The sequence below is a fragment of the Apodemus sylvaticus genome, chromosome 11 (assembly GCF_947179515.1).
Source record: "Apodemus sylvaticus chromosome 11, mApoSyl1.1, whole genome shotgun sequence".
NCBI classification, from domain to species: domain Eukaryota; kingdom Metazoa; phylum Chordata; class Mammalia; order Rodentia; family Muridae; genus Apodemus; species Apodemus sylvaticus.
Window position 1 is genome coordinate 35706522 of NC_067482.1, and position 13758 is coordinate 35720279.

At 36.2% G+C, this 13758-nt stretch overlaps 1 protein-coding gene across 8 annotated transcripts in view; it reads right to left on the reverse strand.

Annotated features, from left to right (window-relative positions):
• The window catches only part of Fip1l1 (factor interacting with PAPOLA and CPSF1), a 57978-nt gene that overhangs the window by 11345 nt on the left and 32875 nt on the right, over positions 1 to 13758 (reverse strand). For all 8 annotated transcript variants that reach the window (XM_052198426.1, XM_052198425.1, XM_052198428.1 and 5 more), the window contains 2 exons: positions 12829 to 12922; positions 11237 to 11393 (listed from right to left, as the gene is read on the reverse strand). In XM_052198426.1, the coding sequence (XP_052054386.1) occupies positions 11237 to 11393; positions 12829 to 12922 (251 nt within the window). The remainder of the gene's footprint in view (positions 1 to 11236; positions 11394 to 12828; positions 12923 to 13758) is intronic.

Here is a 13758-nt window from a genome sequence, read left to right on the forward strand (position 1 = left end):
TTCTTGTGAACAACAATTCCAGTACAGCATCCAACTTTCCTGATGAGAAACCAGTCTAACAACTCCATAACAAGATTGTCCCACTAGCTGGAATCACAAATAAAGTTAGAAGGCACATCACTTAAAAAAAAAAAAGCACACTTGTGATACACAAAACCAAACTCCATAACGTTGAAAAGCTCACTAAATTTGGTCACAAGAATCCGGTTTTGTTAGCTTAACACTTTAGTGGAACTCCTGCAGGAAGGAAAGATTCACTTCTGAAAAGTCCAGTGTGGGCTGCCCAAGTGTGGAAACCACTTTACTGCTGTACCAGGAGCTGTGAGTCAATACTTTCTTTGATTTGTGGAAGTAGAAAGGGTACAGGAAGCTTATATGGACAGACAGACAGACAGACACACACACACACATATACACACACACACACACAGACACAAACACATACTAATGTAAGTACGCATAGATAACTACCTTTTAGAGGTGTTAGTAAAATAAAATTTGAGTATCTCCCCACTATGTATAAACATTATAACCTTTAAGAAATAAACTATACATGAACATTCTAAAGTTGCACTAGCCAAATGTCCCTGTTAAGTACTAAGTACTAAGCATCTAGAATTAAATCTAAAATTTAAGAAATACGTGAAAGTCAATGTATAACATGCAAACTGGAACTACTTTTTGTTGAAAAAAAAATCTCAAATAACAAAATAAAAAATTGAAACAGCCTTCTCATTAAAAGTTTTATATTATAGATAAACTCCATTGTTCAGTTTTATTAAATCCTATCTTTAAAACAGCCTCAAAATTAGCTCAAAGGGATCAATCAAATTCATTTACTAGCTGCATGCAAGTAAACAGAAGCAATTTCAAATGTTTTCCTGAGCAGAGAAGGCTGCTGCTAGTTGATTTAAAGTGCTCTGGCAGACATGTTTTATTGGAATGAGGCTTTCCTGAGCTTCAGACAGCACATGGCCTTGCACGACAGACACAGTACCTGATACAACACTGTGAAATAGGAGGCCACGGAAGCTACAGATTGACAAGGTATGGTATGGCAATCACAACTTCCCCAGCTAACTATAGCAAATACATATTCATCTGCCCCAAGGTTTTATCTTGATGCTTCACATGTCACTGAAACCTAACGATCTAACAGAGAACCAAGAATCCCAAAATGCAATTAAATGAGGGAATGAGGGAAGGTAGAAGAGAGGGAGAAGAGAGAGAGGAAGGGAGGGAAGGAGGGAGGGGGAGAGAGGGAGGGGGAGAGAGAGAGAATGAAAAAGAGAGAATTGAATTCTTTACAACAGTACAAATAACGCTACTGAACCTTACTATCTGAGTTTTCATATTCAATATATGTATGTATCTGTGCTGTTTTTAATGTGTAGTCCAGTTCCCTCTGTGTTACTTTTACTTGAGTAACGTTACCAAAACATGTGTGAGCAGCAAGCACTACGTTAGCTAAACCTAAGAATTTGGGGGGGGGGAGGGGAAGCCACTATTACTAGTAAAGGGTCTTTAAAACTTAGTCCTCAAAAGTATTTAAATGGTGAAAATAAGCACAGAAGGCACACGATCAAATCAGTTTTTCTCCAAAAGCAGTTAAAATCACCAACACGGTTAGGTTTATGTCAGTGACACAAGCTGGTATCATTTGATAAAACAATGTCAACTGAGAAATTGCCTCCTTAAGAATGGCAAGTCTGTCCAACATTTTCTTCAACAATGATTGCTGTGGGGACCTAGCTCATGGGGGTTGGGGGGGGGGGGGACACAACCCTGAAGAGGGTCCTGAGCTGTGTCATAAAGAAGGCTGAGCAAACCAGGAGGCACAAGCCAGTGAAATCTTCTGCTTCAGCTCCTGCCTTGAGCTCCTGCCCTGGCTTCCTTTGGTGATAGAATGTGAAGTGGAAGTATAAGTGAAATAAACACTTTCTTCGTGTTGCTTTGTCATAGTGCTTTATCACAGCATTAGAAACTGTAACTAAAACAATTATAATCTGCCTTTAATTTTAATCTTACTATAGTAATATCCTACAAAAGATTTTTAAAAATCAACTGGAACTAAGAATAGAGTAAAAAAAAATAATAACATGCTATATCCAACTGTCTTTCCAATTGGAGCCTCTACAATAGAAAGCTTGCATACTAGAGAAGACTTCTCCAAGGGAGACCTTTATTTATGTAAGATGTTACTTCAGTGTAAACAATTGTTTGTGGAAAAGGACTAGACAGCTGAAGAAACATACAGCCAATCCCTTGACACCCAGGAACATTTCCAAGCAATAATTAAGGAAGTTTAATAACTAATACAATAGAAATCCACATTTTAACTTAAAGATCTCTAGTATTTAACTTTTCAAAAAAAAAAAAAAACAGAAACAAAATAAGTGATAACAAATTCATTCCAAAAAATCCCCCTTTTTCCTTCCCCGAACAACTACAATAGACTTAAATATACAGATCAAGTACTTTGCTTCTGGTATGTATGTATGTATGTATGTATGTATGTATGTATGTATGTATGTATATTTGCATATGTCTGTCTTATTTTGCTTTGAGACAATGTAGTCCTGGCTAGCCTGAAACTCTCTAAGGAAACAAGCTGGCCTCGAACTCATAGATACCTACCTGTATGTGACTTCCAAGTGTTGAGACTAAAAAAACCTGTGACACTACCTCTAGCCTTATATTAATTGTCTGAAAAAATATTACTTGCCTGGAAAGCCTTCTGTAACAGTGGCATATTAAAAACCTCGGCAAAGTGAATATCCATTCACATTCATACACTTCCTTGTATCAGAATCACCTACAGTCTGTGATTGCTGGGATATTCTAGAATTTCTCATTCAATATGTTCAAGGCAAAAAACAAAACAACCAAAACCAAAACCAAACTGTATCCCCAAGAAATCCTCAGAAGAGGTTGTTACGCTGGATTATAACCCACACTTCTAATCTTAACTTTTGAGAGACTCAGGTATACTGTTGAAAACTAAAATCAACTTCAAATTTTTATAAAACAAAGGCATTGGCACATGACAAAGTGTACTGACAATTTATCCTACTGTCAGACAGTCAGCAGAAATGGGGGGAATGGTTTACAGAATAAAGAAATACAGACACACAGAAAGAATTATTTAGTAGCTTTGCTAATATGTCATGATTAATCCTAAATGTAAAAGAGGGTCAGGGAGGGATCTAAAATCCCACCTAGGGAACTTAGGCAAATAGAAAAGCAGTATTACTGCTAAATATAAAAAAGGACAAAAGTGAGCTGTACCAGGAATTCCCATAAAATACTCTGAAGATGCACATTTTAGAAAGAAAGAAAGAAAGAAAGAAAGAAAGAAAGAAAGAAAGAAAGAAAGAAAGAAAGAAACAAACAAACAAACAAAGAAAGAAAGAAACAAAGAAAGAAAGGAATGGAAAGGAAAGGAAAGGAAAGGAAAGGAAAGGAAAAGAAAAGAAAAGAAAAGAAAAGAAAAGAAAAGAAAAGAAAAGAAAAGAAGAGAAAAGAAAAGTAAAGTTGAACAATGATTGTAAGTAATTAATTTTCATCAGTAATCTGCAGAAACATGCTAGGCAGCCTCTGGCATGGTCCCACAACTCCTTCCTCCTGGTACAAATGCCTTCGTGCACTTCTGGCATTTGAATCCTCTTCTAAGTGAGAGTGACTTCATTATCAGCCAAAAAAAGAAACGACAAGGCCAAAGCCATGAGCAGGCTACAGAGGCAGAGAAAGATGTCTGCTGGTACTCTTTCTATCAGTACCGCAGATGTTGAGAACCACAACCAGTAAGGACCTCAAGCCTGATTGGCCCACAACCCAACAGAGAAGAAAGGGCTAAAGAGGTAGGCTCAGCAGTTTAGAGTGTCAGAGGCGCTTAGCTCCCAGCACCCACATGGTGATTCATAACCATCTGTAATCCTCCTCCAGGGCATCTGACACTCTAGTCTGATCTCAGCAGGTACAAGATGTGGCATATATGCATGTAAAATCCTCCTACACATAAAATGAAAACAAATACAACTTTAAAAAAAAGAAAGCTAACTTTTAATCAAAGCAAGTAAGCTTAGAGACTAAGACTTATTCAATTAAGCCCTTAGAAATGACTTCAAAGTCCAAGAGAAAAGCTTTAAGTAGAGAACTTGACTAAGCTTCAAGTAGAGAACTTGGTTTTGGTTAACTTGGTTAGATTCCAAACCAAGACAAAAACAATATCCCATTTTAAAATATTAGATCCTAGGATAATTTGTAACGTAGTAATAGAAAACATAATACAAATCTTTTATCTTTTAAGTCCAAAACAAAGATTAAGAAGCTGGCAGCATTATGTGAGGTCTGCTTCCTGTTTGTAATTCTAAATCCCATCAATAGTACAATGTGAAGCTAGAAAATCCTGACTTAAGTCTCATGCTTCTAGTTTAAGCTAAAGTCAGAGGCTTAGATAAAGACAAGTCAAATGTGTACAATTGTTTTGAATATCATTTAACAGAAATGCTTTATAAATTAGAATACAAACATACATATATACTGAACACTGCAGAATGCTATGAACTACTGTTATTTTAATGAGTAAACCAACTAAATTGCATAAGAAAGTCATGGTAAAATAAATTATTAAAATGCTATTACATTAAAAACTCAGGAGACAGCAGGTGTTGGTGAGGATGTGGAGAAAGAGGAACATTCCTTCACTGCTGGTGGGATTGTTAAGATGGTACAACCACTATGGAAATCAGAATGGCGGTTCCTCAGAAAACTGGGCATGACACTTCCGGAGGACCCTGCTATACCTCTCCTGGGCATATACCCAGAGGATTCCCCGGCATGCAATAAGGACATATGCTCCACTATGTTCATAGCAGCCTTATTTATAATAGCTAGAAGATGGAAAGAACCCAGATGTCCCTCAGTGGAGGAACGGATACAGAAAATGTGGTATATTTACACAATGGAATATTACTCAGCAATTAAAAACAATGAATTCATGAATTTATAGGCAAATGGTTGGAACTAGAAAATATCATCCTAAGCACAGTAACCCAATCACAAAAGAATACACATGGAATGCAATCATTGATAAGTGGATATTAATTAGCCCAGAAGCTCTGAATACTGAAGACACAATTAGCATATCAAATGATTCCCATGAAGAAGGAAGAAGAGGGCCCTGATCCTGGAAAGGCTTGATCCAGCATTGTAGGGGAGTACCAGGACAGAGAAAAGGGAGGGGGAATGATAGGAGAATGGATAGAGAAAGAGGACTTATGGGACATATGGGGAGGGGGGAACTGGGAAAGGGGAAAACATTTGGAATGTAAACAAAGAATATAGAAAATAAAAAAATATATATACAAAAAAAAGAAAAAAATAAACAAAATCAAAATAAAAAAATGCTATTACACAAAATTTAAATGATCGAGTTTCCAGCATATCTTATCCAAAAAGCTGTTAAAATACACAAGGCTTTGTATTTTTTAGGATCACTTAGTCGTCAAACTCATAAAATTTAATTCCTGCAGAAAATAAAATTCTATCTCCAACTTAAGCATATTTGATAGAAATCCCACAATTTTATTTACTTATTTTGGGGATTTTGCAACAGGGTTTCGATGTAGCCCTGGATGTCCTAGAACTCTCTGTAGACAAGGCTAGCCTTGAACTCAGAGATCTGCCTGCCTCTGCCTCCTAATTGCTGAGATTAACCACCACCACCCCACAAATGTTAATACTTTAGAGAAATCATATAGTGGATTTTTATCAGCTCTTCTATACTCATGATGTTACTGGAAGAATAGAATAAAAGAAAGGCAGATATTAAAACCATAACCTAAACTCTATGAACTGCAGTGCCAACTGTACACTGAACGAACAATTCAGGACATAGCTCACTTGGCACAGTACTTGTGCAGAGCTGGGATTTGGTCCCCAGAATCTCATAAACTGGGAATAAAGTTCGATATATCTGAAATCTCAGCACTCTGAAGGAGGAAACAAGAGGACCAGAGGTGTAAAGTCATCCTTTGCTACTTAGGCCCTACCTTAAAAAAACAAAACAAAACCCCACCCACCCACCCAACTAAGCCAATTAGTTTTGGAACTCACACCTAAAATCTCAATACCTGAGGAGGCTGAGGTAGGAGGATTGGCAGGGGTCTGAGGCTAACATGGACTAGAGAGAGATCCTTCCAAACTTGTTTTTATGGGCAGGGTTGGTAGTTAAAGTGCTTGCTTGTTCAAGCATGATGACTGGAGATTACAGCCTTGAAAAAATGGAGCATAAAGGCTGTATCTGTAACCGAGGCTGGGATAGGAGGAGAGAATGCAGGCAGATCCCAGCGGCTCACTGGTTAGCCAGGCTAGCAGAGTGCTCCTGCTCCAAATTCATTCAGTAAGAGCTGAGACACTGTCTCAAAGAATAAAGCAGAAGAGGACAACGGAGAGACCAGAAGTTAACCTCTCACTTCCACAGTATTTACAAAGAGGCAAGTGTGCACCTACCCCCTATATACAGATATTATGATTTGAACATCCATATAAAAAAGGACATTAAAAACCCATCTTAACCTTTTAATATCTATAAAATATACATAAAACAAAACATTAAGGCTAATTAACATTTAAAAGTGTAAATTATGAGCTTTCCCTAAAATTAGTTCACCACCATGAAATTCTTCTGCTGTAGAAACAAATTAAGTTAAACCCTGATGGATGAATTATAAGATGAGTCTTCTATATACTACCTAGAAAAGGCAAACGCAGAGAAAGTAGAACAGAGATGGCCAACAGCAGGGGTGAAAAGGTAGAAATGGGGAGATGGGAAGGTTTTAGGTACAGTGATGCCACTAAATAAATGAGTCACAACTGGTTAGAATTATGAACTCATATGTGTGACAACAATAATGGACATAGAAAATAAACTAGTCAATAATGCCAATCCTAGTAATTTTACAGTATTTTATTCTAATTTTCAATGATTTCAAACCTGTCAGTTAAGCATAAAATAATGCAATCCCAGGAGATAGTGAATGGATTAAAGAACGCCTAATTCTGCTCTCAAAGCTCCCTGACCTCTGCACTTGATGCTGGGGAAGAGGAAAGTCTTCTAAGATGCTGCCATGTGTGTACACAGTCCTGTGACTCAGTCTTCTTGACAGGTACAGACCCACTTTGATCTGGTTAACAAAGAAAACAGACCAGAAAAGCATCTGCCATTCTCTAGTCTGCTATTTTCAAGTTAACTGGTTAAATTTTGAAACCTACTAGTATCCACTTCAAGTGTCATCCTAAAACAAAATGCATTTACAGACAGGCTATACTTATATCAGTACCTTAAGAAAGAAAGCAGTCAACATATTAGATACTGGTTAGCATTCCACTAGAAGAGCATGGAATCATACTACTGTGTTCCTGCAACAATCTCACAGAATAGAATTTTGATTCACTGGACAGTGAACAGATCTTTAATTACAGAAGCCATGACTATCACTATTTTCAAGTTACTACTAATGTGGTTATAATAAACATACTAGCACTCCCAGAAGTCTCTTCCATCTTTGTCTGAAGTAGCCTCCTCTACTCTTCATTCTATGACAGAGGAAGTTCATACATGTCTTCAGATGGATGTAGGAAGAAAAGAGGAACAATACACCTTCTGCCCACTATCTGACTGTCTTAGAAGAGAACTGTTCTGTCAGCTTATATTTTTGGAAAAAAATTTCAGATTTATTTATGTGTATGTGAGTTTCATCTAAGCATATGTATGCACATGGCATGCATGGAGGCACAGATGGCTGTGAGCCACCACACAGGTGCTGGGAACTGAAACCAGGTCTTCTGCAAGAGTAGCTAGAGTTCTCATCTGCTGAGCCATCTCTCCGGACCTTTCCAGATTATAATTTTAATAACCATTTAAGAATACTCACTCACACGATGAATCCTATCTATAATTCTCCATACAGAAATGACTGCAAATATTAACTTCCAAAGAAAGAATAGCTAAAAATATAGTTATGCTGTGATAAAAGATATGTTAGGTCTGTTCAAAGCAAATCTTGATATGCAGTCTTTCTATTTTCTTAAGAAAAAATGATTAACATCCAAAAAATTATCTACTTCATTATATTTTGAAAAAAATAATTTTAAGAAAAGTTAACATTAAAATATATTTAAAGAAACCTCGAAAGGGTTTCCCCCCTTTATATTTCAAAAATTCTAAAGAAAGCATAAATACAGTTTAAAAAGTACATAGTATCTTTCAACAGGTGATACCTAAAGAGACCCTACCCCACACAGCTTCCTTTCCCAGGGGCCTGTGAAACTACAGTGCTTAAAATTAGTGCTGACAGGACAGTGTGCCCGTGGGTCTACAGCAAATGGCACCAGAAAATACAGCTCCAGTTTAGCTGGTATGTTCCTACACAGTCGCATAGTTTAGGTAGTGCAAGGCAGAGTGGCTGAATTACCTGGCAACCTGAAAGTCACCTCCTGAGAATGGAAACATAAATTGGCTAGTTTACAGTTGAATCAGCTGACAGGCTGGCAGCATTACACTCCTGACAATAACACCACAGCAAATAGAAGGGGTAATTCAGATGGTCTCAACTAACAAATAATCTAGTATAAATTGTTAACTCCAAGCAGCAAACATACCATGGTTAGATACTACTTAAATAGAGATAAAAAGCAGAGAACTGAGCATTAAGTATATAATTAGACTAATTTACAGAAAAATAAATGGTACTATATAATGTAACAGATTCAAGGACGTGTTATCTTTATGAAAATTACATAAATGCATGTCTGTGTGTGGGACAGGGTAATAGAGTCATGTGGAGGTCAGTAGTCAGATCTCTCCTTTCAAATGTAGACCCTGAGAATCAAATTCAGGTCATCGGGCTTATTAGTATTAGTAGCAAGTGCCTCCACACAGTAAGCCATCCTTCCAACCTAAGATTTATTATTATTTTATAAACAAGGCAATAAGGCAAAGAAATGAGAGTAATTTTGCTGTTTTATAAAAAATAAATTTCCATATAATGCCATTGCCAATCAGTAATATCCTATAGTCTCCTAATATTCTGTAACAGCAAAGTATTCTTCACTAACTCATACGTTTTCCCCTCATTCCTTCATTGGCCAGCTAGTCTTATATACATAAAAATCGTTAGCACTTTTTTAAAAATTTATTTGAAAAAATTTGCATGCATCTAGAAAATATCATGCTAGGAGAATCAAAACAGACACAAGGAGTCAAATACTGAATGAACGAACTCACAGGAGAAACCCAGGAGACAAACACAGAAATGCAGAGCAGAATGGAAGTTAGCAGCTCTGGGATGAGAGTTGGAAACAGAAAATGCTGTATAGTAGGGTACAGGGTTTTAGTCTAAGATATTTACCATAGAGCAGTGACTACAGTCAATCGTAATTCAAAATAGCTACAAGGATAGATTTTGAGGCTAGAGTGGTACCTTAGCTGTTAAGAGGATCTTCCAGAAGATCTCAGTACCCACATCAGGCAGTTCACAACAGTATGTAACTCCAGCTCCAGAGGGGTCAATAGCTCTTATCACTGTGCACTTCTGAACACATATGCACATTCTCCCCCCCCCCCCGCTTCCCTTCCTCCCCTACACACACACACACACAAAATTAAACTTAAAATCTTTAAAGAATGGATAGATTTTAAAAAGTCTCACCACAAAATGTGTTGAGTATATGATTAAAGTATGTAAATAAGCTTAAAATCATTCCATAATATAAATACATAAATGAAAGCACATTGAACACTCCATAAAGAAATACAATATTTGTTGATTAAAAGTAAACTTTTAAGAGGATTTTTTAAAGTTTCATAAAGAAACTTCAAGAACTTTAGCACCAGTAAAGTTGAGCATATTAACAAATTAACTATTTTTTTACATATCTTTTTTTTTTCAGAGACTAAGGAATCACTTTGTATCTTCACTATGAATCACCTAAGTCCCTTTCATCTGATTAATTCTCGACAAAACTCTAGAGTTACAGGTCCAGTGTAACTGGACTTGGAAATGTTTTGTGTTCCATTTGTCTAAAGATATTATCTGAGAGAGGAACACTACATTTCCCTCTATTCCAAGATAAAAATTTTTTCTAAAGCCACAGCCATTTCTCATCTTATTTGAGAGTTGAAGTGACAGTAAAGGACTCTAAAGTACTAAGGACACTGGGCAGATGGAGTAGGTCAGAACAAGCATTGAGGAAGCAATCTTGTTCTGGACTCTGTGATCTCACTTGCACCTTACAGGGGACATCTCCATCTCAAACCCAGAGTGGGAGCCCTGGGGCTTCAGTAAGGAGTAATTTTACTATGAGAAGGAAAAATTCTGAAGCATGTTTCCATATAATTAGACTAGGACCTGAAGTTAATGTTCACCGTTTACTGTTGGCACTCTCTCTAGGAAGAATTGAATTTGTATCTCCATCAGCCTACCAGTGTTGTAAAAAGCTGTTTAGAGTTGAGAAGCACTGACAACCTGCTGAAAGAGCTGAGAGAGACCACCAGGAGAGATCTGTGGAGACTGTTTGCAGACGTTTTTCTTTATCACTACTGCTTTGGTGTCTAAAAAATCATTAGAGGTAAAAATAATGTGTGTGTGTGTGTGTGTGTATGTATATATATATATATATATATATATATATATATATATATATATATATATATATATATATGATTTATTCTTCTTGTTTAAAAGAAAGACACATTAAATACCCAGCACTCAGTGGCCATCTCTTAACTGAAACCATCACAGAGAAACAATGACCACAGACTGATTCCAATTTCACAAGGTATCATTGTTTTAAACCTATTCTAATTTGAAAAGTGACTTTAAAATCTTTTTTTAATACAAGTCAACATATAGTTTAGAATTCAGTTAGGATTTCTCCACACACTACTAGCAAACTCATTTTGTAGTTACTATTATATTTTGAGGTCAATATTATCATCTGTTTATTCTTTTCTATTTTAAAATATTGTTTCTGCTATGCTGAAATAATAAGATACAATAATAAAAAAACAATAAATGCAAGAATAAATAAGATTCAGTGTGAATCTACTGAAGATAAAATGCTATTTAATGCAGTATAATTAATCATAGTAGTGCTTCTAGATATTTATCTTCAACTTTAACTCCAAGTTTAAGAACCTCTAGCTAAGCAAAGGCCTCTCCCCTCGTCTTACCTGGTGGTGGAATGAGAGGCGGGGCGGTGCTGACAGTTGGAGGAGGTGGGAGGAATGGAGGAGGAGGGAGGTGAGTAGGAGGAGCCCCTGGAGGGAAAAATGGAGGTGGTTTGCTGAAATTGTTGTCTACTTCGGTGGCAGATCTGTCAGAAAGGACCTAAAATTAAAGCATAATTAATTAGAAAGATAAGTAAAGGTCTTATCTAATTGAATCTTGTTAAGTTCACTTTCTCTAACCTAAAAAAAAAAAAAAAAAAAAAAAATCAAATAAAATGGTTTTAATCTTCACACTTTTAGGGGTAGTATTTCTATGTGATTGTGCTTGTAAATACATTATGTGAGTATAGACTCACACACCTACTGTTAAAAATACTCATATTCAAAGCCTAGAAGAAAGACTACTATAAGAGTTTCATTAAGAACTAAACAAAGCATATCAAGTTAGAAACAAACACAACACAGCAAATCATCTCAGACAAAGTTCAAGTCCTAAAGTTAGGTGCAGCAGAGATCAGGAGATGGAGCTGAGAACTCTACATGCTGTAGGCCAGGCCTCTGAGGACCAGATCTCACCGCCTAGTCAGTAAATTGTTAAGAATGTGGTAACAGGTGGAAAACAATCAGTTATAAATGCAAATAATGTGAGCCTCAGCTAAGAGCAAAAGCTACTCCTGGAAATGAATCTAATGTTGTTGTGTAACTAGCTAAGAACAAACACCACAGGATGGCCCAAGCTTACTAAAGCAATACAGGAATGTGACTACCATAGACCTGGAGTTCTAATGGTCATGTGACAGATTCCAATGTGTAATGAGATTCTTGAATTCTTACTAAAACATATTATTTAAATATATAATTCTTTTAACTGAGGTTTTTCTACATTTAAGTACACAATTTTTTGAATGTTCTTCCCATAACCTATTAACATTGGAACTGATTTTTATAAGTTATGACATTGTAATGGTAGGAAGAAAAAGAAATATGCTCTTACTTTTAAAAAAAATTACCTTTAAAGATAATTTATTCTAAGACAAGGATAATTTTATGTTAAGAAGCATAAAAATAGCCGGGCAGTGGTGGTGCACGCCTGTAATCCCAGCACTCTGGGAGGCAGAGGCAGGCGGATTTCTGAGTTCGAGGCCAGCCTGGTCTACAGAGTGAGTTCCAGGACAGCCAGGGCTATACAGAGAAACCCTGTCTTGAAAAAAACAAATCCAAAAATCCAGGAAAAAAAAAAAAAAGCATAAAAATGCTAAAAAAAAAAAAAAAAGCACATTTTGTATACTTTATTGACAATCAACATCTAGGTGGTAGAACTCTAGGTGATTTTCCTCTTACTTTTCAATGAGCTTATGTAGTATGTTTATAACAAGAAAAGGAAAACTTCACTAGCAGAAATTAAGAGATTATAGGAAAATTTTCTAATTAATATAAATAAGGCCAATGGCTTTGCATTTGAATTCCATCTATAGCACTGAAAGCAACTGACACAGCCTAGCAGTACCAGTCGGGGGGTGGGGGGTAACACACACACACACACACACACACACACACACACGCTCTGAAGAACAAGCGGATTTCAGATACGAAACCTGTATATTGCTGTTCTCATTTGCACGCCGTCTTCCTTCTACTCGGCTGATGGTTATTGTTTGACCAATGACATCAATTGCTCCAGGTAATCGCCTGAAACACAAAAGTTGAATCAATTCTGTTTCCTCTAACTCAAAGACTGAAAATAATAAAAACATTAAGAAATAAACACTTTTTGTGATTATTTTTTAAATAAAAATATATTGAAAGAATTTCTCTGAAGTAGTCTCACTACTTTGTAATCTGATTTTTTTTTTAAAAAAAAGCATTATTTTATTAAAGTAGTTTGTAAACAATTTTATCTTCATGGAATAGAATCAGATAGTAGTAAATGCTAGACAAACTGAAATAAAATTGTTAGCACTACCATTCCAACAAATATTAATCTAGTCCTCGCTTAAGTTCTCAAAAAAAAGGCTTGAAAGCTTGAAAAGAAATAATGGTTATTTTTACACACAAATACACCACATACACCACACCGTTTAGTGATGTATTCCAGGCTTTGAAACATCATAAGAAAAAAGGAATCCAAGTTTTCCTCTCTAGTGACTCTTCTGATGCACACAGATAAACTTGCCTTACCTACAGTTTGGTATTTATAATCCCTCTCAGCATTTGAGAAGGTAAGGATGAATGGTCTACCATAAACCACTCTAAAGACTTAGCAGGAGCACCCAGCAGGTTACCTTTTTTTTTTTTTTTTGTTCTGGTTTTCAATAAGCACTTATATAGTTGCAGAAGGACTTTTAAAAGAGTATTCTATGACCAAACTGACAAGAAAGAGAAACCATTTACAGAAACAGGCTATGAAAGTAGATGTAAGAATCATCTCACCTTCCAGTCCTAACAATTCAAACTTAAATGTCACAGAAGTAAAATAATGGGACTATAACAGATGTTTCCAGCTACCAAGTCAAGTTCTGAAATGC